The 25,802-nt window shown below is 38.2% G+C and overlaps 1 protein-coding gene across 5 annotated transcripts in view; it reads right to left on the bottom strand.

Moving 5' to 3' along the window:
• Positions 1-5,603: 5,603 nt before the first annotated feature.
• LOC129732956 (protein spire) overlaps positions 5,604-25,802 on the bottom strand; it is a 308,435-nt gene continuing 288,236 nt past the window's right edge. For 3 of the 5 annotated variants that reach the window (XM_055694434.1, XM_055694439.1, XM_055694436.1), the window contains 7 exons: positions 20,659-20,936; positions 19,742-20,000; positions 19,477-19,530; positions 9,383-9,915; positions 9,114-9,311; positions 8,775-9,052; positions 5,604-8,711 (listed from right to left, as the gene is read on the bottom strand). In XM_055694434.1, the coding sequence (XP_055550409.1) occupies positions 8,468-8,711; positions 8,775-9,052; positions 9,114-9,311; positions 9,383-9,915; positions 19,477-19,530; positions 19,742-20,000; positions 20,659-20,936 (1,844 nt within the window). In that variant the 3' untranslated portion in view covers positions 5,604-8,467. The remainder of the gene's footprint in view (positions 8,712-8,774; positions 9,053-9,113; positions 9,312-9,382; positions 9,916-19,476; positions 19,531-19,741; positions 20,001-20,658; positions 20,937-25,802) is intronic. The other 2 variants (XM_055694435.1, XM_055694437.1) reach the window with 2 other exon arrangements.

Below are 25,802 nucleotides of genomic sequence, written 5' to 3'. Positions count from 1 at the left end.
ATTTCCGCCTGGAATACTGTTGGCCAGTGTCCCATGGGAAAAAATTTATTAATTCCTGGTCCTGTGAATCCCGCACCTGCAGAACCATTCATTTTAGAACCGTCTGTGTAGAAGCAAAGTGAACCATCCCGAATTGTGGGTCCACCTTGTTGCCAACTTTCTCGTTCTATCTCTACTGTTCTGTAAGGAATTCCGAAATTTGGTTTCCTCTCCAGCCAATCCTCCTTACTTTTTATTAGATTATTTATTTGGAAATCTTTCAGTATTCTCAGGTGTCCTGTTAGATCTCCATCTTTTAGGTTGCACTGTCGATTTAGCCTTAGAGCACTTTTTTCCGCTTCTAGTTGAACCACCTGATGAAGTGGAAGAAGGTGAAGTATTGCATCTAGGGCTTTTGATGGAGTGCTTCTCATAGCTTCACAAATCGATGCACAGGTCAAACTTTGGATTTTAGCTAGCTTAGCTTGAGTGGATGTTTCAGTGGTTTTGGGCCACCAAACTAACGAGGCGTAGGTTATTCTGGGTATGATTATTGTTTTATATATCCAGTGTATCATGCTGGGTTTGAGACCCCAGCTTTTTCCAATGGCTCTGCTGCATACCCATAGGGCGTTTGTGGCCTTGGTAATTGTTTGATCGATTTGAGTGTTCCAGTTTAGCTTCTGGTCAAGTGTGATTCCCAAATATTTGACTTCAGTGGAAAGCATTATATCAGTGCCTTCCAATCGCAATTTAGGAAAAATGTATTTCCTTTTTCGAGTGAAAGGAACAATAGTTGTTTTGGATGGATTTACACTCAACCCCTCTCGTCTGCACCATTGAGCTGTGAGATTAAGTGCAGTTTGCATTCTATCAGAAAAAACGCTGTCGTGCTTCCCCCTAACTAAAATCACTACGTCGTCTGCAAAACCTATCACTTCGAAGCCGTTTTCCGATAGGCTCCGAAGAAGATCGTCTACGATTAATGACCATAACAGGGGAGATAATATCCCTCCTTGAGGGCATCCTTTCGTAGTTTTTCTTGTTAGGGACGTCCCACCGAGTTTAGCTGTTATTTCGCGAGTTATTAGCATGGCATGAATCCACTTTATTGTGTTCCTGTCTATGCCATGCCTTTCCATTGCCATCTTCATTGAGTTATGAGACGCATTATCGAATGCTCCTTCAATGTCAAGAAAGGCTGCCAGGGAAATTTCCTTGGCATGGATGGATTTTTCGATTTTTCCCACTAACATATGTAGCGCGTCAGTGGTTGATACGTTGTTTTTGTAAGCAAATTGAAATTTGCTTAATGGATTGGATTTCATATATACTGTTTTAATATGATAGTCGATTAATTTTTCCATAGTTTTCAAAAAGATGGAAGTTAAACTAATTGGCCTAAACGCTTTCGGAATTGTCCTATCTCGTTTTCCGGCTTTTGGTATGAAAATAACTCTAGTTTGTCTCTAACTAGATGGAATGTAATTTAATATTAGGCTCACCATACACATCTCCGTAATAATTGGAATAAACAGTTGTCTGCTCTTTTGGAGCATAACTGGCAGAATTCCATCCATTCCCTTAGACTTGTATGATTGGAAAGAGTCTATTGCCCATTCAACCTTCGATTTACTGAATATAGAACAGGCAAGTTCCTGGGATTCAGTCCAAGTCGCATGTGAGCTTAGGTGCTTTCCAGTTTGATCCTGCACTTCATAAGTATCCGAATATGATCCTGGGAAGTGATTTTCCATCATAATTTCCAGTGTTTCTTGAGAATCTGTGGTGTAAGTACCGTCAGTTTTTCTCAATCTGCCTAAACCGTTGGAATGTTCTTTAGACAGGGCTTTTTGCAACCTTTTCCAACTGTTTCTTATGGATTTTCTTATTTCCTTGTTGTATTTTGTTAGTGATGTTCTATACAGTTCCCAATTACCTGTTTGTTTCGCTTTTTTGAATAGTTTCCTAGAGGACTTTCTAAGTCCTTCTAGGGTCTTATTCCACCAAGGTGAGTCTTTATTTGACACTCGCGTCTTGGTTGGACAACTTTCGTAGTATGCACTAATTATCTTACTTGTGATTAAATTAGAGCAGGTTTCCAGTTCATCTTTGGTTTTAATTTCTCTTTCAAAGATATGTTTGTCGATCAACAGTTTACTGTTGTAGAGATCCCAGTTGGTTTTCCTGGAGTCTCTATAGGTTTCTTTCAAGATTTCTCCTGCACAGTAATCGAAAAGAATTTGCCTGTGATCTGATAGTGAGATTTCATCAGACACATGCCAATTCTTTATATTGTCTGAAAGTTCGTTGCTGGACAAAGTTATATCCAGGACTTCCTCACGTATAGCATTTATGAAGGTGGGGTTATTACCTTGGTTGCATATATCTATGTTATTTGTTAGTATATATTCTAAAAGGCACTCACCCCTTTTGTTTATATTTGTACTACCCCAAACTGTGTGATGAGAGTTCGCATCACATCCTATTACGAACTGTTTATTGTTCTGTTTGCAGTAGTTGATAAGTTCCTTCACTTCCGTTGGAGGGGCTTCTTCTTGTTCCCCAGGAAAGTATGCCGAGGCGACGATGAGCTCCGCTCTTCCTCTAGCCGTAGGAACTTCTATTTGTATGGTTGCTAAGTCTCTGCTGATAAATTCTGTAATTGGAGTGACGTTAGTCAAAGCACTTACCAGAATAGCTGCCCTAGGAAGAGGCTGCGCATCGTCAAAGATTAGCTTACCGTTATTACTGGGGATCCCAAGTATTATATTTTTTACTGGCCCATGGCTCTTGTATAAGGGCCACGTTTATATTTTCTATGGTGAATCTTCGGCAGAGGATCCCAGTAGCTCCTCTCGCATGGTGAAGATTCACCTGAATGAATTTAATGGTTGGTTTTATGTTCGGATTCTTGGGATTTTCTTCGATTCCCCAGGTCAGATTGACGATCCCTTTCCTCCTTATCCTCACTGTTACGTGATTTTTCGAGGGGGGGGGGGTCTGGGTCTATCCAATTGCGTCACTGATTTGTCCGCTTCAGGCTCGCCTCTCTTTTCCAGTCTGGGTTTATCTTTTTCCCGTCCAGTAATATTGCGAGGCTTCTGTCTCATCGTATCCTCGCGTTGTAATTCAAGTCTTATATCTCCACGATTTTGCCTTGATTCCTTTTCAGATGCTGTTTTTACTTCGCGTTCGGGCACTTCCTTTCTAAGCCAATGGTTGACACCAACCCTCTTGACGAAGATTTGCCCAAACTTAAAGTTCAGCTTTAGTCCCCAATCAGTAAACTTACGCATAGAAGCATCGTCCACAGACAGTACTAGCTGAGCGTGTTCTTTTATTGTATTCCGCTTTAGGATCCTCCAGGCGTCAGTGTTGATATCGTTCTGGCTTTCTATAAGACCAAGAATCGTTTTGTTATCATTCACCGCGCTTTTCGGAAAGAATACGGAGATGATTTCCGGTTTTGGGATGTTTTTCTCATCCACCACCATCAGTTCAGCTGTTTCCCAAGGTTTAAGAGTCGGTGTGATTATTTTGAGCCAGTCCGCTGTATATTTGTCCTGGCATCCAACAACCATAAAGCCCGATTTAAACTTTAGGTTTACAAATTTCGGCTTCATTTTCTCTCTCCTCTGTTCCATAACCTTCTCCAGGATAGACTGCTCTATCAGTTCTAAGTTTGTTGTGGAGAGTTCATTTCTAGGGTAGTTTCTTGGGAGAATTCCTACCCTCACACATTTCAGTGTTTCGCTATAGGTTGGAGGACAATTAGTTCTGGCAGCTGGTTCTTTTGAAGTCCCCACTGCTCCTGTCCTTATTGCCTCCAACCTTGTATTAACCGAGAAACGGCTAGCATTTGAGCGTTGGTAATCCCTTTTCTTTTTCGGAATAGGGTTACCATCACTGCTGTTGGATGTATCGAGCGGTCTCGGTCTTTTAGCGTTTTCTGATTGAACCCTTCCTGTTTGGGATTCCGTTGAACGGTTCCTAACATTTCGGTTTGGCATCAAGATAATTTCTTTCTATCCAGGCCTTGGAAGCTTCCTGAATAAAAAAACTTGATATCAAGCCGCAGTCTATGGAAAAAACTTAAGATACCAGGCTAACATTGACCTCCGGAAGATACCACAAGTGCAGTCTGCAGACCCTACACCGTACCGAAGTCACCGGAGATTGCGGGTTCGAGTCCCATCTGAATTAGATTTTGTTTTCAAATTTTAAGTCGCACTTTCTGTCCTTGTTCATTTTTCGCATCCTCGTTAAATTACATACATTTCCCCTCCTTTAGTAAACTTGATAATATTTATTAATTTTTTTTTTACTCGACCTTGATTATTGTAGGAAAACATTAAAATTCAACTTTTTATTTCACAGTAAATCACGAATAACTTAAAATCAAGTTTTTTTAGAGCCATGTAGGCTTTGGCAATGTTCTTCCCCATAAAATTTCCCAACTTTTAATGGTAAAGTATACTTGAAAAATCTCTTTTCCAAACGATAGAAATTTTTTTAGGAAAATAAATTGACGTTTATCAATCCGAAACGAATTTTTACCTTACAGTTTGGACCCTAAGGAACCTGTAAAAAATATAAAAGGATTAGGTTTCATGGAAAATTGCATAACTGGACATGTTTTTTGGATTTAACATGAGAAAACCCGATTTTTTCAAAAAAGTCATTGGGGCCAGTTGAAAACATCATTTTCTAGAGCTGCCGCCGAACAAAAGTTTGTTCGTAACACCATTTTCTATCATCTGGAGGGTGAGCCCCAGACTTGTGCAATTTTGGGACACCCTAATGTTGGTATGTGTGCTGACATTGCGAATGCAATCCGAACGCACAGGCAGGAATATCATATACGCACACAATGACTTCGTAGCGATGTAATTGGGTTATTTAGTTATCCACGGATTTTTGATTTCTATATATCAGCTAAAAGAACGCTGTAATTTTCTGAGTACAACGTGATTTTTTTTGAAATTTCATATAATTGTCCTTCAAAACGCTACAATGACAGTTGGTACATGGGCGAACAGTCATTGTAGCCATTTCGAGTAGTTTTAATTCGTGATTTGAAAATTGAAGGACAACGATAGAAAATTTATGAAAATCACGGTTCGCTTAAAATGCAGCTCTTTCAGCTGATACAAAAAACTGTTATAGCTAAACAACACAATTACCACAACTTTAATAACAAGCTAACACCTTCAATAGATGGAGTGCGCTGTTTGATAAGACGCTTGTCAGTTGTATGGGATCGATCCAGAGATGCCAGTCTTCATGATAGGATGTTTTTGATTGTACCTTGAGACCATATAAGAGGCTGATAAAAGATAATATTTCGAGTTGAAGGGATTGAACTAGAGAAATTCGAAAGGTTGACATTGTAAAGCACTAATTAGTTAAAGATGAAGCAAATAAAATTCTAGATGGGTGTTCTGAGAACCTTTTGAAGAATATTTCTTATTTGCATACGCTTTACAATCGGATGTTGGAATAATGTCAAAAAATTTGATATCATTTTATTTGTTCTGCATATATTACCCTTGGAGCTGAAAGAATAGCATAAGCCAACCATTGCAAAGGGCTTTTCGAAGCTTAGAAAATAGTCCACCCTATTATTATTCATATTATATTTTTCTCATTTCAACAGCTCTTTGATATATGTATAATTCTAGTTAAAACTGCAATAACTATCAACGGTTCTGTTCAATGTAGCCATAGGGTTACGATTAAGATATCAACTTAATTACTGTTTTGCCTTAATCATTCCGCTATTACTATTTACTGTTTTGTTTTATAACTGAACCGCACTGGTCAAATACGAAAAAAAAAACTAGTACTTACTTGTGTAAAAGTAATCATAAATTTGTAGTTTCCGATAGGGTTATTTTTTCAAGCGGTTGCTATTTGGATTTATTGGAAAATTATTTACAACAACAGAAAAACGCAACTAATAACAGGTTGCAGTTGCTCGCAACAGAACGATACCATTCTACCGTGCCGTGACGTAAATGTGAAGCTGTTAAAGTCTATGAGTATCCTTTTTATGTTACTTATCCGTTTGTAAACGGAAAATGTGGAAATGGGTTAGTAGAAAGAGCTGAAGAAAGTACGGCGTTATTTTCCGTTCCACGAAGCATAGTTTACATCGAAGGGATGCTTGCGTAAGACGAAAAATACACCATTGCAGTCCGTGTAAGTTGTGATTCAACAATGTGTTGTTTTTCTTTCAATGGAGGTACCTTAGTCTTAGCCTCTGTACAAATAAGCACATAAAGAAAAGAAAAAGTGCCTAGAAAAAGTATACTAACATAATCCACTGTCTTATAATCTATACCTATAAACATTTTCTTTATGCTCAGAATACAATTGCTGTGCGTCATTGTATACTCACACTATGCGTACGGTTGTGATAATCGCATACTTTTTCTAGATTCTTTTCTTTTAAGGGATCTTCATCTGTCTATGGGTGTAAATGTTTGGGGAAAAATACTGTGAATTTGCGGTGACTGCCTTTTTCCTAGCTTGCGAAGAACTCCCTTTTTTATTTTGCCTCTAATTTAGATATGCTATTTTTTCTACTTGGTATATGATTTAACAGTTTGATGGGAGGTTCACGAGCACCTGTTGCAACTGTCGTTGATATTTCGCTAATGCATTGCACCGATTTTGGTTCCCCTTTTTTGTCTATCATTTTGAAGTCAATTAACATTGATATTCAGTAACGGCTTGTACAGTATGTTGTTTTTACAGTGCTTGGTCTACATATGGTAGGATGAAATGAGGAAAGCATGCAATATTAGAGCCATTTCGAAACATTCCATACAATCATTGGATGAAATTTTTACTTGATTATAGATGTTGAACAAGTTTACAAGTGTCTGCTCCAAATGAGCAAAGATTAATGAAAAAATTTTCGCCCTTGTAGTCAACAAGAAGCTTAACTACAGAATAGAATAGTAAAAAAGAGACCAATCGGAATCCAAAGCTTTTAAAATTTTCTATGATCATGTATGTTTCTTATAAGGGATTTCACGCAATTCCATTCAGTTATTAAAAGCACCCTATCAGATTACAGTGAAACTCAATCTCAATTAAAATTGTTTATACAAAAAATTCTGCCCAAAAGCTGCAGCACTAACAAATTTTTGGTCAAAGAACGAAAAAAATCCTATGAAAAGTCCACATAATACCTCGAAAGCCATCCATACCCTTTTACAGGGAATGATTTTCTGAGCTACAACTTTCAAATTGATTTATAAAAGAAATACAAATTAATTGAATATTCGATTTTGAAATCAAATTAAACTATTATTCACGTTCACAAACTTTCATTAAAATCCGAGAGGCCGTTAACAACTGCACAGACGAGTTTGCGTGGAATTCCTCCTATGACTACGGCTTCGCTAATAGTATTGGAATATTATGCGTCAATTTTAACATGAGTTTTCGTGTGAATTAACTATTTTTTCATCAATCAAATGATACTTCTACACAAGAACACATACAATTTTATGCAGCTGGGTTTTACCAATATACGTTAGGAATAAAAACTGCTTCAGTAAGTGGTCCAGTTTAGTACTTTAGTTTCTGAACAAGGCGGCTAGCACACACAAGTCCTCGTGACTTGTTTTGCGAAGAAACAACTCCACCGCTACAACAGAATAGCTCTCTCCTTTTATTACTCCAACAAGTCACGGCTATTTATAATTAATATACGTTTTTTTCTACAATTGATTTTGCCTGTCCGCTAGCAGTCATCTCCGTTCGGAGCCCCGCGGTACCGCAACAACAGTACACTAAAACATTTATAACTTTACTTTAAAGCCTGTTACGTGCGTACACTAATTTTGCTTCAATCAATTAACTTTCTGCTACGAAAAAGTGCCTCAGCGGGGGCTAGCTGCCTAACCGCGGGTGCGCCTGATGGCAGGAACGTGAAAAAAATATAACCAAGATTGCGAAAAATCAAATTCAAATCAACGCGAAATTATCGAAAAATAGTTACACCTAAAAAATCAATAGTTTACTTCAACCGTGTTTGGATCTTCTAAATAGCGGGAAAAAAGCGGCCTAAAAAGTAATAATTCTAAGAGATCTTTCCGTCTCTAGTTTGTTGCTAGGCTTGCGAAAGCGCATGTTCGACTGCGTGAAACAACGAATCGCACCCCAAATTAATAGTGCTCGGCGATCGTGCTATTCGCACAACAAGGAGTACAGAGATCGTTAGATAAATTAAGCAATAAATAAATTAAATAGAATTCAATCGCGTTCAGTTACGACCCTGCTAGGGATTTGGGGTTTCAAATTTGATTTTCCTCAAGGTTGGAAATGGAAAATGTTGGAAATGCTACACGAAGAATAGCACTCGGTTCGAAGAAGAAGTTGCTCGAAGGTGCGCAACTTGCACTCAAAGTTGTACACCAAAAGACATAATTATACAGACACAGATATGTGATTCCGGAGCTGCTTGTACACCTTAGCGCTTGTAGACGGGCGACAAGTCCAGTGTTAGATTGCGCAGCGCTTGGTTCTGGGCAGAGGACCGTGTTTGTCGAGACGATCGGATGATCTCCAGCACTAGGCTGCGACAGTCGTTACAAACGGCCATCAATTCGCCGGTCAGTCGCTCCTTCTGGGGATCGAGAGCGGAGTTCGGTCCACCTGCACCGGGGGCTGCCGCTGAGAGAGTGAACGCTTTGGTGAATCGATTTCTGGAAATACTATTGGTATGTTAGATTCGAACAATTGAGCCGAAATGGTAGGATAGCGTTGCAATGCAATACCTTCGATCCAAGGTGCTGTTGTTGGAGTGCGGCCGAGCAGGGCTCTGCGGAGGTAAACTGTGCGGTCCTTCCATACTGCGGGACATAATCGAACTTTTCTGATTGGTAGCACCACTAGCCAAATGATGACCGCTGGTTGTTGTACTATCTTTGGCACCGTTTGTATTCGCAGTACTGGGAAGCGAGAGAGGCTCTCCCTGCAGGCTAGAGCCGGGCGTGCTGGAAGTTGAACGTTGATTCTTTGGTGATGATGGAGCGCTGCCAACTGTATTGCGAGTCTGAAATATAGGAAAATTAAAAGTGTAATCGCCTGATGAACACTGAAACAGCAGTTTTTACCTTCCGGTCTAACTCGGGTCGCAGAAGCCGTTCCATCAGTGACCGCGGGAAAGATTCGTCAACCATACTGTGCGGTCCGGATCCCCCATGGGCATGGTGACTCGGTGACGGGGTGTTCGAAGTGCACGGACTGCTCATCAACGAAGGCGAAAGGAGAACCACAGGAACGTTCCGAAAGTGTTCCGTTGGTATTCGCATCTAAAACGAAACAAAAACATTTGCAGCATCAAGCCAATTAAAAATCGAAACAATTGAAATCAAAACACTACCTTCTGATTGCATTTGTTGCAAACCGTCCGCTGGCAGAGCTTGCAGAGGATGCCCCGCGCAAATAGGGTGAATCGTGTGCGTAAACACAGAAAGCAAACTTTGCGCTTTTCGACGTCCTCCTTAATGTGCACATCGACCGGCAGTCCCTCTAGTTCGGCCTTGGTCATAACCGAACGAATGTGCACGATTTCCTCCAGGGTTAGCGAGAGCCGGTCGTTCAGGTTGAATGTATCCTTCCACTGGTTTTCGTCCAGTGAACTTTTGGTCCAAGTGTCCAGCGAGGACATGTTGCTGCTACTGACAAGTTCCTTGGCAAGCCGGCTGGTTCCATTGGCGGTAGGGCGCTGTCGTTGCTGCTGTGATTGTGTCTGGGATTGGTTTTGTCCGTGGTCGGACTGTCGGGATCCGGGCCTGGAGGGTGGTACCGATTGACTACTCATCGGGTCCAGTTTGTAGTTTTGGTTGCAGCCGATAATGGTGTGCCGTCTCATGGAAGCCCGGCGGGATTCGCACTGCGTCGCCAAATCGTACGCTGTGAAAATGGAGGTTTTAGCATTGTTATTGGTACATGAGTTGGAACTCGTTAAAAGGAAACAAACACTTCAAACCCAAAATTGAGGTGCAATGTTTAACAAAAAAAAAGTGAAAAGCATGTCATGTAATGCAGTTAAATTTCAAATTCGTAGCTTACACCGATAACAAAATATATTCGAAATCTAAGCGTTTTAACAAATAATAGAGAAATGGTGACCGTCGTGAGTGTACTGATGTGTTTTGTTCAATCGAATTTTATCAGTCTAACTCTGTTATTTGTTGCCATGGAATTGTATATATATAATAGAATAAAATATACATTTGAAGTTGTTGACAAATATATGATTTACCTGTCCTAAAAAATAATATATGCGTATAATATTATTAGCTGTCCAAAGCTTGTGGGGTGCTATATCTCTACATCATTAAGGGGCCATCCACATACCACGTGGACAGATTTTTAGCGATTTTGACCCCCCCCCTCCCCCTCCGTGGACAACTGCCCGTATAAATTTTAAAAAAATTGTATGGACCGTGGACATTATTAAACAACCCCCCCCCCCCCAAAGCTGTCCACGTGGTATGTGGATGGCCCCTAAGCAAAAGGAAGTATTATTAGCAAATTGTCGTGAATGAGACAGGTTGATTCTTTGGTATTTTGAAAACCAGTATACGTAAAGATGCGATTCATCGCAGTATTATGCTGAGCAGATCTCGTTCTGTCAAATAACAAATATCCAGAATGACCCTGATTTAATCTCTAACGATCTGCCAATGTAAAGATTTCGCTGCTGAGCTATATACTGTCGTGAAATGCATATCAGTCCCATCTGCGAAATCATCGAAAGGAGAAAACTGCGATAAAAGAACTTGAATGTTTAATTCAATAATAAACGATGCGCTTGGAATAAAAATGTTTTTTCTTCACAGATTGTTGGATTTTGATGTTTTTGTTACTTTCGTTTCATAAAAAGTCAATTTATAACAATTACAATGGAATAAATTATAGTGGGACTGATATGCGATTATTTTGCATGATAGCGTGTAAAATAATCGGCTTACAATCCCAGTTTTTATGACCACTAAGAACGAATCAGTTTGTTGCTGTTTATAGTTATCAAACTTGTTAATTTTGCTGGATGAGAATCATTTTGAAAGTGTGCAAATATTGTTTAACTTCGTGCAAAATATCCTCGTCAGACCTGATCCATGCTTGTTACGCAGCTCTGTTGAAGATTGTCTCAGTTTTGATCTGGCTCTTTTTGATGACTTTTTATTTATTTTTTCGTGTGGTTTTACTCAACACTAAAAAAGAAGAATTGAATGTTATAAAGAAAAACATTTGAACTTTGAATAAAGGCGTTATTGTTTATAATATTCATTGTGGGACTGGTATGCGTTTACTTTTAAGATGGGACAAACTGACCTGATATTTTTTGAAATTTTTTCCGGACAAACTATATTATTTTCCACATTTATTTTGTAAAGCATTGCCAAATCTAACCTCTGGTGATCATAACTCAAAATCGACGAAAATTCAGATGGGACTGATATGCGTTTCACGGCAGTATACAGCCAATTGATATCGTAAAATATTTGGCGAAACCCTTTCGTAAATCCCCGTATTGTATTATGCAAATGATGGCAATTGATGTCTTTCTGCTGACACTATGTACTGTTTTCGTAACAAGTTGTGTACGCCGAATGGGTGAAGAAAAGTACCTTCACAGTGTGTGTCTTAGTAGTTGGCATTATGCGGTTGTAATGGCTAAAGGTTTAAGAGGGAACCCTACTCTGCAAGTTCGAAAACAACGCATTTTTATATTTTTTTTCAGATGTTCAGAGTAAAGTAATGATTTTGGGTGTATTGGCTTTTGATTGAGGTACATTTGAAGATGTATTTTGCATGTCGAGGAACACATGCCAACAGCGTAATACACACTATATTTGCATCCACGACATGCATAATACATCTTGTATAGCCAAAATATCGTAACACTATATCTTACTTTAAACATCCATGAATAAAAACACGAAAATTCATTTTTTTATTATTGCGAATGTAAGAAAGAGTTGAAATTATTATATTTATATGAGACACATAGACAATTAAACCTTCGGCAGTCTTAAGTCAGGCTTGCGTTTGTGCACTTGGGTACAGACCCTTATACCCCGTTCAGACTACAGCCCATATCACAAACACGGTCAAAAGGCATTTGAGGCAACCCGCGTTGCATGCGGAAAAGAAATAAGGAAATATTTTTGCTTATGTCATCCCGCACATTTTGACAATTGTATCTAAGAGGTCGCGTTGGTGCGAGCCAACTAGCTGACATCTCTATCCTAATTGCATTGCTCTTGTTGTCTTGTTTTTGCTTTGACCTGTTTTTGTTTTCTTCTCTTTTCAATTACCAAAGCAAATGTCAAACCATATCATCTCACTGTTGTGTGAACACACGAAATGATATCCGGTATCATCTGGCGATATCAGGTAATATGCGACGTAGTCTGAACAAGCCTTTATACCTTTCTACTCAATATATCGAAGCATTCATGGAAATATTTACATTCGCCTATTTTTAACGTTTTTTTTTTCATTCGACCTCACCGAACGCCAGGTAGACCACTCTTTTCCTGATGCGGTATAAAACTCCTGTCCCGGAAGCTGCTTGAAATCCGCCTTCACATATGTTCATCATCCATGACGACGAAGTCGTACTTTGTGAGCAGATTCGTATACAGCTTTCGGGGCCGCTGCTTTGCCGACATGTTTTGTTTGAAACCTCGGTTCGCCACCTCCATCTTCTTAACCGTTATGTACTCGGCAATTTTAACACACGTAAGTACTCAGCAAGGTACCCGGGTACCCACTAAGATGAAATGCTCCTCATTTCTTCGATTTTTTGGCCGATTCTCGATCTTGACCCGTCAAAAGATTGGAAAAAATGAAAAATATCAACTCTCTTCGACGTAGAATTCCATCTTACAGAGTGCAAATTGTCAAACCGAAAACATCGAGAGCGTCACGAGAATTGTCTACTTTCAAATGCTTTCTTATGGATTTCTTTCATTCTTACAGCAATATTGGAAAAATAGCCATGCTTCCACCGAAATGCGGAAAATAGTGATTAGGTCACGCTGACTACTGTACTATTGAAAAATGTAAAGCCTTGTTAAATGCATATTTCGACCAATTACAGTTGAAACGAAGCCAATTATCAGGCAAAACTCTTAGTGTCAGTCTGAATTCAATTAAACCTTTCTTCCCCAGCACAGTCGACACATTTAAGTATACATACGATTTGATTTTGTAAACGATATGTTGTTGTTGCTGTTATTGTTTTACTCACTCGAGTGCAAAACGACAAACCCACCGGAAGTATGACTCTCAGTAGTCTCGTATGAAAGCTAGCTTCCAGAAATTTAGTCTTGTTTGTCTATCCGGATACTGAGTGAGATAAATTCACTGGGAACTGGTTCGACCAGCAGCAAGCAGAGCTGTGACAAGTTGCAGGGCAGCAGGCGGTGATTTAATTTTGGATCTACCTTCAACGTCTTAGGGGCCATCCACATCCACGGATTTTCAACGATTTTGACCCCCTCCCCGTGGACAACTGCTCATATAGGGGGATTAGGGGCATAATGAGCACACGGGGCGAAATGGGCACCCCTTTTTTATGCGAAACTACGCATTTTCTAATACAATATGGTATGTCGAACTTTTCCGTAGTAACTACAGTAACTCTTTATGTAGAACAAAAGTGGTTTGTCTGTTTTAAATATGGAAATAAATTGAAAAAATCAACTTGTTTCCCGGATGTTGGAAAAATTATTATTATTGGTCGTTTAAATGGCTCAATCAAGTATGTAGACACATCAATATGACGTACGGGTCGTACCCCAAATTTCACCATTATTGAAGTTTTGATTTTAAGCTATAATTAATATTAAAACCTCATGTTAACTTTAACTAATTCGATAGGGGCGAAATGGTCACCTTTAGGTGGAGTGAAGTAAGCACACCTTGTCACATAAACTTACCTGAAATTCATCTTAGTAGGCTTGTGAGTTTGTCTGTTTGCATAATCAGTGTTTGTTTACAGTGATGTTGCGAACATATATTAGAAAATCTTCGAGACCGAATCGGTCAGAAAAAAGGGACTGCAGGCAGAATTGGCGCGACGGGACATTCACGAAACAAGCCGCCAAGTATCACGGCATCCCGCGACAAACGTTGGGCCATTAGTTGTACTTCTACACAGTTTCAAGATATGTTCTATAAGAGTGCTCATTATACCCCGTGGGTGCTCATTATGCCCCAGTGGGGTGCTCATTGTGTCCCACACATCGACTGATTGCTAGTTGTTGATGCATGAATTTAATTTGTGTTTTTCACCATTATACGATAAACTTTTCAATTTGTGAATAGTGTACCTTCAATCATAGATAAAAAAAAAACAATATCGCACGCTTAGCCTTGGGGCTAATAGCGGTCTCGATCAACTAGATTAGTTGAGAGAATTCGTTATCGATATTGTTTTTGGCACATTTTGCATGTGTAGGATAAGTACAACGATACACCGTGCCCCAGTGCTGAGTCGAGAAAATTTCCAGCTCGAAAAGATCCTCGACTCGATCGGGAATCGAACCCGATACCCCGTGTGGGAGAGCTAGCCGACAGACATCGCTATTCACAGAACCACGGGGACCACATTTCATTCATAGATAGTCATAGATAGTTAATGCAAGTTTTGCACTGCAGACAGCTTAAAATTTTTGTCGTTTTCCATGCTTAAATCAGCTACTAAGTTAGGGTGCTCATTATGCCCCTATTCCCCCCAAATTCTAAAACTTTTGTATGGAGCGTGGACATTACACAAACTATCTATCTGGATGGATATCTAGCTTTGTGAAAACTTTACAGATCTCTAGCTTTGTGAAAGTTGAAATCAACTGTCCTTTTAAAGACGATCACATGTTTTTGATTGAAGTAAAACTGAGTTTTCCACATGTCAGTACTATAGAATTCATGAGTCTACTATTAAGACACGTGGTGCTATTTACTGTTAGGAACTGTAAGCGTCGTAGTAGAGAAATACAGTACGAAACGATTAATGAAAACAACAATAATATTCAAGTAGGTAGTCAAAAAACTTTCAATACTGTTCAGCCAACATCAGCCTTTCCTGTAGCTAATGTGTCTGTAGGTAATATTTCAAATTCAGAAAACATCAAATTGAAAACAAATAATCCTGTTCAGGCACCACCAAGCATTTCATATGCTAGTGTCCATCTAGGTAAAATTTCGAATTCAGACAGCAACAAGCCTTTCGTGTTTGGTGCTGAAAAGTCAGCCAGTATTGATTTAGATACTCAAACTCCCGAGAAGATTGACTACCTACAACAATCCATGCTACAGCTAATGTTGTGCGCTTTGTTGAACTGTAACTCGATGTACGAGGCTGTTCAAGAAGGTATAAAATTTACAACTAATATTGTTATGAAATAGAAATTCAGCAATGAATGTAAATAATCCCAATGAATCCCGTGAAACTATTTTAAATTCCACTAGGTCTGTGTTTAATTATCACAAGGCCAACTGGGATCGATATCGTACCACGATCGAAGAAAGCTTGAATTGTGATATTGTTCTACAAAACAGTGCTGACATTGACGGAGCACTGGATGATTTGTGCAGTTTAATACTCAATGCCCGAAACTTATCAGTTCCTAAGGCTAGAGTGAAATTTAATACACCAATAATTGACAATGAGCTTCAACTTCTTATACGTTTACAGAACATACGGAAACGTCAATATCAAAGAACTCGTGATCCTGCTTTGAAAGTTATTTTCAAAGATTTACAAACGAAAATCAAACATAGATTCACTTTCTTGCGAAATGAAAATTTCATGAGAGAAGTTGAACAACTAAAACCATATTCCAAACCTTTCTGGAAGCTTTCGAAGGTTCTTAAGAAACCTTCAAAGCCCATTCCAGTCCTCAAAGATGGTGACCACATATTTCTTACGAATGAACAAAAAGCTCGAAAACTTGCTCAGCAGTTCGAGGGTGTTCATAATTACAATTTGAACGTAATGAGTCCTGTTGAAAATGAAGTATCACAAAAGTATGATCAGATCACCACTCAATAGTTTCTTCCTGAAGAGGTACTAGAAACAAACTTGAATGAAATACGAACTATTATCAAGAATTTTAAAAACATGAAAGCACCAGGAGATGATGGGATTTTTTATATCCTCCTCAAAAGACTTCCCGAAAGCTCTTTGAATTTCTCGGTGAGAATTTTTAACAGATGCTTCGAATTAGCATATTTTCCCTCAAAATGGAAAAATGCCAAAGTCACTCAAATTTTTTAACCTGAAAAAAATCCAGCTGAAGCAACAAGTTATCGTCCAATTAGTTTACTCTTTTCTATAAGCAAACTTTTTGAAAGAATGATTCTTAATAGAATGATCAATAAAAATTCAATTTTTGCAAATGAGCAGTTTGGATTTCGCCACGGGTATTCGACTACTCATCAGTTACTTAGAGTAACTAATATGATTCGTACTAATAAATCTAAAGGCTCTTAGAGAAGACGACAGAATGAAAGAGAAGACGAAACATTTGTTTGCCGTTTTCAATAGCTGTATTGGCCGCAATCGAAAAATAAACAGTAAGAAGAAATGCTAGAGTACAATGCGTGAGTACAGGAAAGTTTTTGAACTACCTCACAATCAAATGATTTTGGGGCTTATGCGAAGAAAAAATGATTTTGGGGTGCTAAGAAGCTAATTTCTCTTCATGGTAAATTATCAATGAACGTACGGTTCGTTGGACTCTGCAGTATGTGCACCTTCGCCGGCTGAGGGTTCCGGCCTTCCTCCGGCGCAGCTCTGCATTCTTGCAGCATCATGAGTCATAAACAGTCTCCGTACACGCAAAACTTTTCCTTATTACTTTAGAAGCAATAGCGCAAAATTGCCTTTTAGGTAACAAACCTATTACTTAAAAGGCAATAAAATTCTTCCCCAGTCAAGTAACAACACATACTGTCATATATTTAGCACGTGTTACGGGAGTACGACTATCTAATTATGGTCGTTTCAACCACATGCAAGATTTTTTTCTGTCGAAAACTGCTCCCTTTCCATCTCAAGTAAAAAAAAAATCACACACCGTCGCATATGTTGCATATGTTACAAGTTTCTTCAATTTCCAATTCATCCGGTGAGCGTATGTTCGCTCGTTGTCTGCATACGGAGTAGAGGAAGAATATGACATGAGCTGCCAAGCAGCATTTTCCCCGTCATAGAGTATGCAAACGTTGATGATTTCAAAGACTTGAAATGCGTCTTTGAATTCAAACTGGTAAATTCAAACATTTCTGACATGTTTAACACGGTTTTTTTTCATATGTCAAATCCAAAATCTTCAAATAAATTTTTAGTTATTTCCAGATTATTTTGCATGATCTTGCTCTAAAGATTCTCTAAATAAATAATGATGTTTCAATGGTATAGGTTAGTACATTTTTTTCGGAAGCAGAATAGATTAAAATGATTTTTGTAGTTTCCAGTACAGATAAATTTGTCAGTAGGAAGCAGTTTGCCAGCATCTATAGAGTACGTCACGCATATACAGGGTGCGGCAGGCAAAAAGCGAAAATTTTTATATTTTAGTATTGGGTTAATTTGTGTAACTAAGTACTCATTTTTGTTGACAGTGTTTTACGTGACCTTTACTTTCAAGTGCAGTATCAGAAGATCGGAATGATTAAAAGTCATAGGAAGTTCGAGAAAATAAACGCCAAAGAAAGTATTCCGATTTTGCTGCTTGTCCTAAATACACCTAAGGGGTAATCCAGGGTAATAGGATGTCTTTTGGCCCTGGTTTATCGCATCAAAATATCTTTACAGGATGGTCCTAACCAGCGGAACCCGGAAAGTGTAGTTTCGCGATTTGCGCGTACGCTAAACGTGATCAAAGATTCCTCACAGTCCGGTACGTTCCATCAGGAAACTTCCTCGGTTGTCTGTTTTTGTTGTGTTCAATGTACAGACAAAAGATCACAGTATTCAAACTTTTTCCTTTTAATTTTTACTATAATTCTGCTGAAGAAAGCAATCTGGTATATTGAAAATTGAAAAAAAAAAAAAACAACCAAAAGACGTCAAAAGTAGGATTTTAATTTATGAAACGAACTTGCTCAAGACACAGGGTACATAAAATTAGTTTTTCATAATCTAATCACAAACGATCGCGATTTTTCGAGTTAAGACCGCTGTATTTTTTTTTCAATTCAAAATATCATAAAATATAATACCTGAGATGTGTAAAAAACGTTTTGGAAGTTTTTTCGTGAAAGGGTGGTTGAAAAACGTGCTTTACAAGGAGCGTTTCGTCCTCAAATTGGCCATACTCAATAATGTATCGTATAATGATTTTGAAATTTTGATCAGAGTTGTAGTATGACCTAACGAATTGAATGATGTAATCAGACCTTTTGGTGCATTTTTTTCTAATAACGGTTTGTGAGAGAACCGTGGTACATTTGTTTGGAAGAAGTAGTTGGAAATGGGATTGGGTGACGGAAATGTGACTTAAATAGGAAAGAATGCATTAAAGTTGTGACAGGTTGCCACAAGGGGGAAGACGGGGAGTCATTTTTTTCAAATTTTGCATGACATAAATAATGGATGCCCCCTAATTTGATTATTGGCAATATTTTTAAAACTTCTGACCGAGAGTTATCGGCAGCATGTCAAATTCAGACGATTCAGACGTATTTTTGGCGAAATTCGCAATAGCAAAATATTTCAACGAACATTTATGAAAAATTCAAAACTATTGAAGATACTGTCGAAAACTCGTAAAACATTTCACCGAGCAGTCCAGGACGATTTTTGGCAAAACGCTTTAAGAATTCGAGACTGGCGAGTGCAACGTTTTATACAGTACATCCAAAATTATAGGTTATGATCGAGAACATTTTGGTCAACGGTCGCCGTAGACGCTAACTTCAGACGATAAAGAGCGTCGGTTATTTTAAGTATCAAACGTTAACTCAGATTACTCATCGAGTTTGAAACATTGGTCTTCTGATCCCGAGGGATGGCTTGAGTTTGAATGGCAAAATAGGCAGTAAGAGCAAATCATGTCCAATACACGAATGATTAATCGCTAATCAGTTTGTTTTTACACACTGTCAATTTTAGTTTAACTGACTGATTAACATTGCTTAAGAGCAATTTAGTGACGATGTTCGGAAAAAAAAACGAAATAATAGACGAGTCGGATCTTAGATTTAGTGAGTGTAAAACTTTGTGTACTACTTTAGAATATTATTTATAGAGTTTCATTTCGTTATGTTTTTCACTCTCTCGAATATCTGTTTATCGTGCAAACATGCTTGTGGATTTGTTTAGTGCTCGTGAAACCATAATCGTGCTAAAAATCATAACTACTCGTGCGTAACATATGCTGCAGAACTGAGGTGCAATTTAAATAATTCAACGCTACACGCCAGTTATTTGGTAGATACTAGAATATTTACTTTCAAGTGCTTTATCACAGAACCTATGGTACTCGTCATGTGTAATGATATTCTCTGTGTCGAGTCGAAATAGTTTCGTTTGTTTGTTCATTGTTTCCGGAAGGTAAGCAGATCAGAGAGGAATAAAATAGATTAGCGAGTGAAATTGTGTTTAGAGCTTTAGGGATTCTCATCCGGGCTCGAATGTCGTTTAAATCGAGATACATATGAGAACTCCGATAAGCCACAATAAGTCAGAATAGGGAAAAAAAAGAAATCTACTCACTTGTCCGCCTTAGCACGGTGTTGATGTTGTTCTGGTTGTTCTCATTATTGATGAGATTCGTGACGAAAGATCCGCCCACAGGGTTGCCGTGGCGTTTGCTTCCGGTGGCCAACGTACTGTACCGGCCATACCCGTTACCAGTGGTGCCATTCGATCTTGGCAGGGTGCTGTTGGTGCCAGTGCTGCTGCTGCCACCACCACCAGTGCTTCCATCGATGATGTCACCGTTCGGAACAGTGTCGATTATGAAATCGTCATCCTGTGGCGAGGAAAAGACTCATTTAGGTGTGAAAATGATATGTTCGTAGCACGTGTAATCTCAAGTTTGAAGAAAATAAAAAATACTATACAAAGTGAAAAGTTTCCTTAACTGTAAGATTGTTTACACTATCGATTCGATTTTTAAAAATGTCTGAAACAGGAAAGCGGTCAAATAAAATATTACGAATGATCACGCAAAGCGAGGTGACTATAAAAATTGACCGAAATATGGCCACGTGGTTTGAGAACGTTGTGCTCCATTAGACCTGGTTAACTACCGGATTAAATTTAAAACAGAATCCGATTACAGCAGCGCGAAAGTCGCACGACCAATTGACGGTTAAGTGCAACCTATCGCATGACCGCGTTTTTAGGTGCTCAAGTGCCTGTACCAGAAAGGTAGAAGTGTAACCACAAGCTGTGGTCTAAGACTTATGAATAGTTACACTATCCATTATCCGCGGTTAATGAGATCAAAAGACCCTTCTATTCGCCTTGAAGTTGATGGCTTTGGCACCGAGAGGTCTGAACATCGATGGTGTTAGTTATGCTTTGCCGTTTGAAACTTAAAGCATTTCGTAAAATATCCGAGCTTTAACTGTGCCAGATTACTCGATTTCATCGTGTTGTTAAATAAAAGAACGATTTCGACTTACCTCGAACAGTGAAAAATCTACTGGAATCAGTCTTAGGGTGTTCCTTGGCGAGTTAGAATACATCGTTGCGTGTGACAACGATGCGGAAGATCTCGTCATGGGCTTTGAACTGCTGACCGTGGGTTGAGTGGCTACTGACGCCGAGGAGCTCGTTGCTGTCGCCATCGAAGACGCTGACGATGATACGGTTGTTGTGCTATGACTATGGCTACCGCTACTACTATTTCCTATTTCATCACATGATTTCTTTACACTATCTACTTGTGTGGTTGGTAAAACTAGAAGAAAAAAAAAAGAGAGGAGAAAAAACATTAGGCGTCAATTAGTTGGATTATTCCACGCGATTTAACGCAAGCAACACAAAAAGCGAATGCGATTAGCGCTGCGCGCAGTCACTTGCAACAGGAGACGTGCACCTGGCGCTAACTAAGAGGGGATCAAATGGCACCGGATGAATGGTTCATTTCTTTGAATTTCCTGCCAATCAAACGCGTGAACAATATCAACGTGCTTTAAATTTGGCTAAAAAAAAAAAAAGTTATTTCATCTATTAGGGTAGGTATTGTATTTCGCAATGCAGTGAACTAGTCCATGAGTTGAGCATAAGCGAGCTCAGCTTTGCTTTCGGAATCACTAATGGCATCATTCCGGTCACATTTACCAGCGGGACCCGGCACTGACTATTACGGCACTCTGCTCGGCGCAGTGGTAATGCGTGCGCGCGAGGCAAAACCGGGGAGTAAAACTCACCCAACAACGCAAGAATGATAAATGGCACAATAAACAAATTATGACAGATACAGTGCTTTTTCGCTTTTATCAACAGTCGTTTTTATCACTACTCGCCAAATTCACGTTCGATTTTCTCACGGTTTTTTTTCGTTTTTATCACGCTTTTAATGAAAAAAACTATAAATCAAGAATAATGTACTTCCAGTTGCAGAAAATGTATACGAAACATCATTTTCACTTGTGCCTTGTGTCCTCACATGTGTATAGTTTTATGAACTCAATTTATTTGATAAATTTTCTGAGGCAGCCCTGTGTCATATCTGTTACAAATAAATTGTGTCATAATTTTGAGAAAAATTAACCGTGAGATACGTATTACATTGACTTTGAAGCAAAAATTACGTATTATTTGAGCAGTTGAGACAGAAGATCTGTTAACAACTCAAATAGCCCTACAGTTTGGTCCTCATAGAGCGTGTATTTAAAAATTATAAAATCTAGCGGTTCCACAATTTCACATAAACAAGCATTAGACTCTGCTAGCTACGCTGAAGAATGAGCAGTACAAATCATATTGATATTGCATGTATAATAGCCGTGAACAAGTCCACGAAAATTCAAAGGAGAAAAATATCATTAACTAACCTTTTCTTGTTTATCCATTTGTATCTTGAACTTATATTCCATTCGTACTATGAAAGTGCATCATTTTACTCAAAATATCATAAATTTCAGTTGAATCCAACACAAAAAATTCAATTTTTATCATTTCGCTAAATTCACGCCCATCGAACAATTTTGTTGATTTATAGCTTGTTAAGCTGCTATTACGCAGATTTCAGCTGAACTAAAGCATAACAAGTTATTATACAACAAAATTGTTCGTTGGGCGGTTTCGCCAAATTCACGGTAAATTTTTTTTTGACCGAGATAAAATCGAAAAAGCACTGTAATTATAATTGAAGATGAATATCGTCATGTGTAGAGCATATTTTTATCAGCACACAGAAAAATGTATTTTAGTTAAATTTTATTGCCAAACTAGATTTTTTTCAATATTTCCCAAGACAGTATAATAAACCCTAAATTTTCAAATCTAGTATTAACTCTATAACGGTGTTCATGAAATCTTTTTGATATGCAATTACATATATAAATTAGTACAATTTTTATTTCAAAAAACATTTTTTTAACTCTGCATGTTTATTGATAATTTCTACTACTTAGGTGAGTTGCAGAGCTGAAGAAGGCTTTAAGTAGAAACATGAATACATATATGCATTTACAAATGTGTAATGCAAAGCAAAACCTTGGTACTATATTCCGATTCGGAGCTCAAAATCTATTTAACAAAGGCTTTTTTACTATTTCTTCTACACCAAATGTTAAACAGACTATCATTGTCTTTGAAAAAGGGATTGGTTATTGAAGTGCGTTCTTGGATATTTTCAAAAAATGTCCATGTCATGTAAATAATAATTCAGATTTACAGACGATTAAAGAATCTCGTAATAAGCCTGTCTTTTGCAATTTTGAACAAAAATGATTACGATGAACGAATGTTGCAGAAAATTAATAATGGCCGATATAGGCAAGAACTATAGACAACAGATGTAAGCAACCTCTTGCCGACATGGTGAAAAATTTTGAAAAAACTATTGAAGAACGTCAACCTACTTCTGGTGGTGCTTCAAAAAGTCTTCATATTGCAAACCCTTCCCTTAAAATAAGTACATAACAGGTTTTTGGTAATGAAATGAGAAAAATCGTTACTGCTGTGGGGGCACCAACGGAAAAACTGACAAAATGATTAGTCAAAAAATTTCAATTAATGTCGAACAAAGTTCCTAGTCAATCTGTTAAGAGCACAGGAGATTTTGTTGAAAATTTAAAATCCTCGGGGGTTATCATTACTGATGGCATAAGGGTTTTCTTTGATGTCACGATACTCTTCTCTAGTGTTGCAGTGAAAGCAGCTATAACTCGTTCGTAAAATTGGCTTTAAGTCCAACATGTGACAACTATTGGAAAACTAAAGTACATAGTTACTTGAAATAACACGACTTTGCATGGAAGCCTCCCAGCTGGTCTCGAGGTACGATGGCGGCCTAACAAGCCAGTCGTTGTAGGTTCGAATCTTGACTCGGTAGAGACTGTTAGTGTCAGTAGGATCGTAGCGCTAGCCCCGCAATTGTCCTGTACACTTAACAGTTGGCTGCGAAGTCTGTGTATTATAAACAGAAGGTCGAGTTCCGAATCGGAATGTAGCACCAAGGCTTTGCTTTGCATGGAAGACAATTATATTTCCTTTATGGGAAATTTTACAAACAATCAAAAGGGGCACCGATGGGGAGTCCCCTTTCACCTTTCCTATGCGAACTTTTTATGGTATATATATTTAGAAAATAAACTAAAAGAAAAAGGCTCCTTACTAGATCGGTGGTGGAGGTATGTGGATGATATTTTTTGCATATTAAAACAGGGGGACTTAAAAAGTTTTTAAGGGAAGGGTCATAAAAACATCTGGTTTTCTTTGGAAATTGAACAAAGCAGCAGCCTTCCTTTTTTGTAGGGGTGGGCGAAACGGCTCTTGAACCGCTTACTCACTTAAACACTCCAACCACTTTGAATTTGAAATCTTTAGAAAACCCACGCATGCATAGCGGATAATACCTAGCACTTCTAACCATGAATAAAAGTACAATGAAATGAAATATATTTTCCAAATTGGTGAACATAATGGATATTCAACAATTTCGGATACACTTGAAAAATGTGTTGGGTTTTTCAATAAGAGCGCTACAAAAGTAAACCGATAGGAACGGCAAACGACGCTATATTGGTTCGATTGGTAGTTTCAAACTGATGCTTACCTAAATTTTTAAATTGCATCTTTTAGCATTTTTTCTTAGCTTTCCAATCCATGTCCCAGATAGAAAATCGGTAGTTGCGAGCTGGTTCAAAATCGTATTTTAATGATATAATCCAAGATGGCGGCCAAAACTCTGATCACTTCAAATGAAATCCTCATCATTCCTCTTTACAGAAAAGTGCTACTTGTAATAAGTTCCATCGAATTTCAAAGATATAGCTCAAAAAGAAACATGAAGAATTGATAAAATATCATCTTTTCTAGAAACTATTCCATCCCTTGGTGACAGAGGGGTCAACAAACTCCATCAAGCAAAAATGGCAGTATCAATTTTTCTCTATTTCAAACAACTATGTGCATTTACATCAAATTCGAAAAACCTTGTGCACCTAGTGGCCTGATTTCAGCGAAAAATGCTCAATGGGAAGATACACGATCCAACAATGAGTCGAAACAATTAAAATTTACTACCGAACTTCGCCTTCAATTTTAAGATCCCTACGTCCAATTTATGGTCGTCATAATCGTCTTCTCAGATCAACAATTGAGCGTCTAGTGAAAGAATTTGAATCCACAGCCACAGTGCAGCAACATCGTTCGCGGTAAACAAACAAAAAATGCCAGCAAATCGACACCATGCGCGACAGCTAGTCTATATATGAGGCTGAAGCTGATAATAATACCATTACACAGAATGCGCATCTACACAACGATGAAAAGTTGTATTCGAACTCATTGAACACTATGTAATAGAAGAACCATCCGAGCTATTTGTAATAAAAAGAAACGGATCCAACACAGGAAATCTTTCACCATACTATCACCGCTAGCAGATAATCGAAAAAGAGTAGTTGCTGGATATGACGTTAATTTTACACGTCAACTCCGTAAAACCTTTAGGAAATTTCGTATGGATATTATCTACACGTTTAACGTTTCTTGTAAAATGTATAACGTTTTCTTGTAAAATGTAACTAACAAAAGTTAAGTACAAAAAACTAACTTATATGTAACTTTAACATGAGATACTCTGTGACTCTGTATCCAATGAAGATAGGAGTTTAGTTTGTTCAGCAAAGTTTCATATTTTTGCACATTCTAAAACTTCGCCGAATTAACCATTCCTCTATCTCTTAACACAAAAATGTTAGTATTTTTGATATATGAAAACCAACTGTAACATATGCTCGCCGGAACCTGGAACCTAAAGGAGTTTATAGTACTTCAGCTCAACTTCAAGAAAAAGTATTGACATCATGATTCCACTTGCCCCTTTTCAATCTTCACGTTCTTGAAGTTATCAAAAAGAATAAGCTAAAATATGATATAACTTTCTAAAGAAAAATCCTGGATATATATGGCCTTTGGCAAACATGTGTGTTTTGTTTGCTCTAACAATTCCTCCGAACAATACTTTCGTGTAAAATGCAACTAACAAAAGTTAAGTACAAAAAAACTAACTTTCAAGTAAGTTCCATGTAATATACTTTATAACTTTGTACCGAAAGAAGATAGAATTTTCACTTGTTCAACAAAGTTT

The sequence above is a fragment of the Wyeomyia smithii genome, chromosome 3 (assembly GCF_029784165.1).
Source record: "Wyeomyia smithii strain HCP4-BCI-WySm-NY-G18 chromosome 3, ASM2978416v1, whole genome shotgun sequence".
In the NCBI taxonomy this organism is placed as follows: domain Eukaryota; kingdom Metazoa; phylum Arthropoda; class Insecta; order Diptera; family Culicidae; genus Wyeomyia; species Wyeomyia smithii.
The sequence above is the reverse complement of the archived record's forward strand: the minus strand, read 5'-3'. Positions and strand labels throughout refer to the sequence as shown.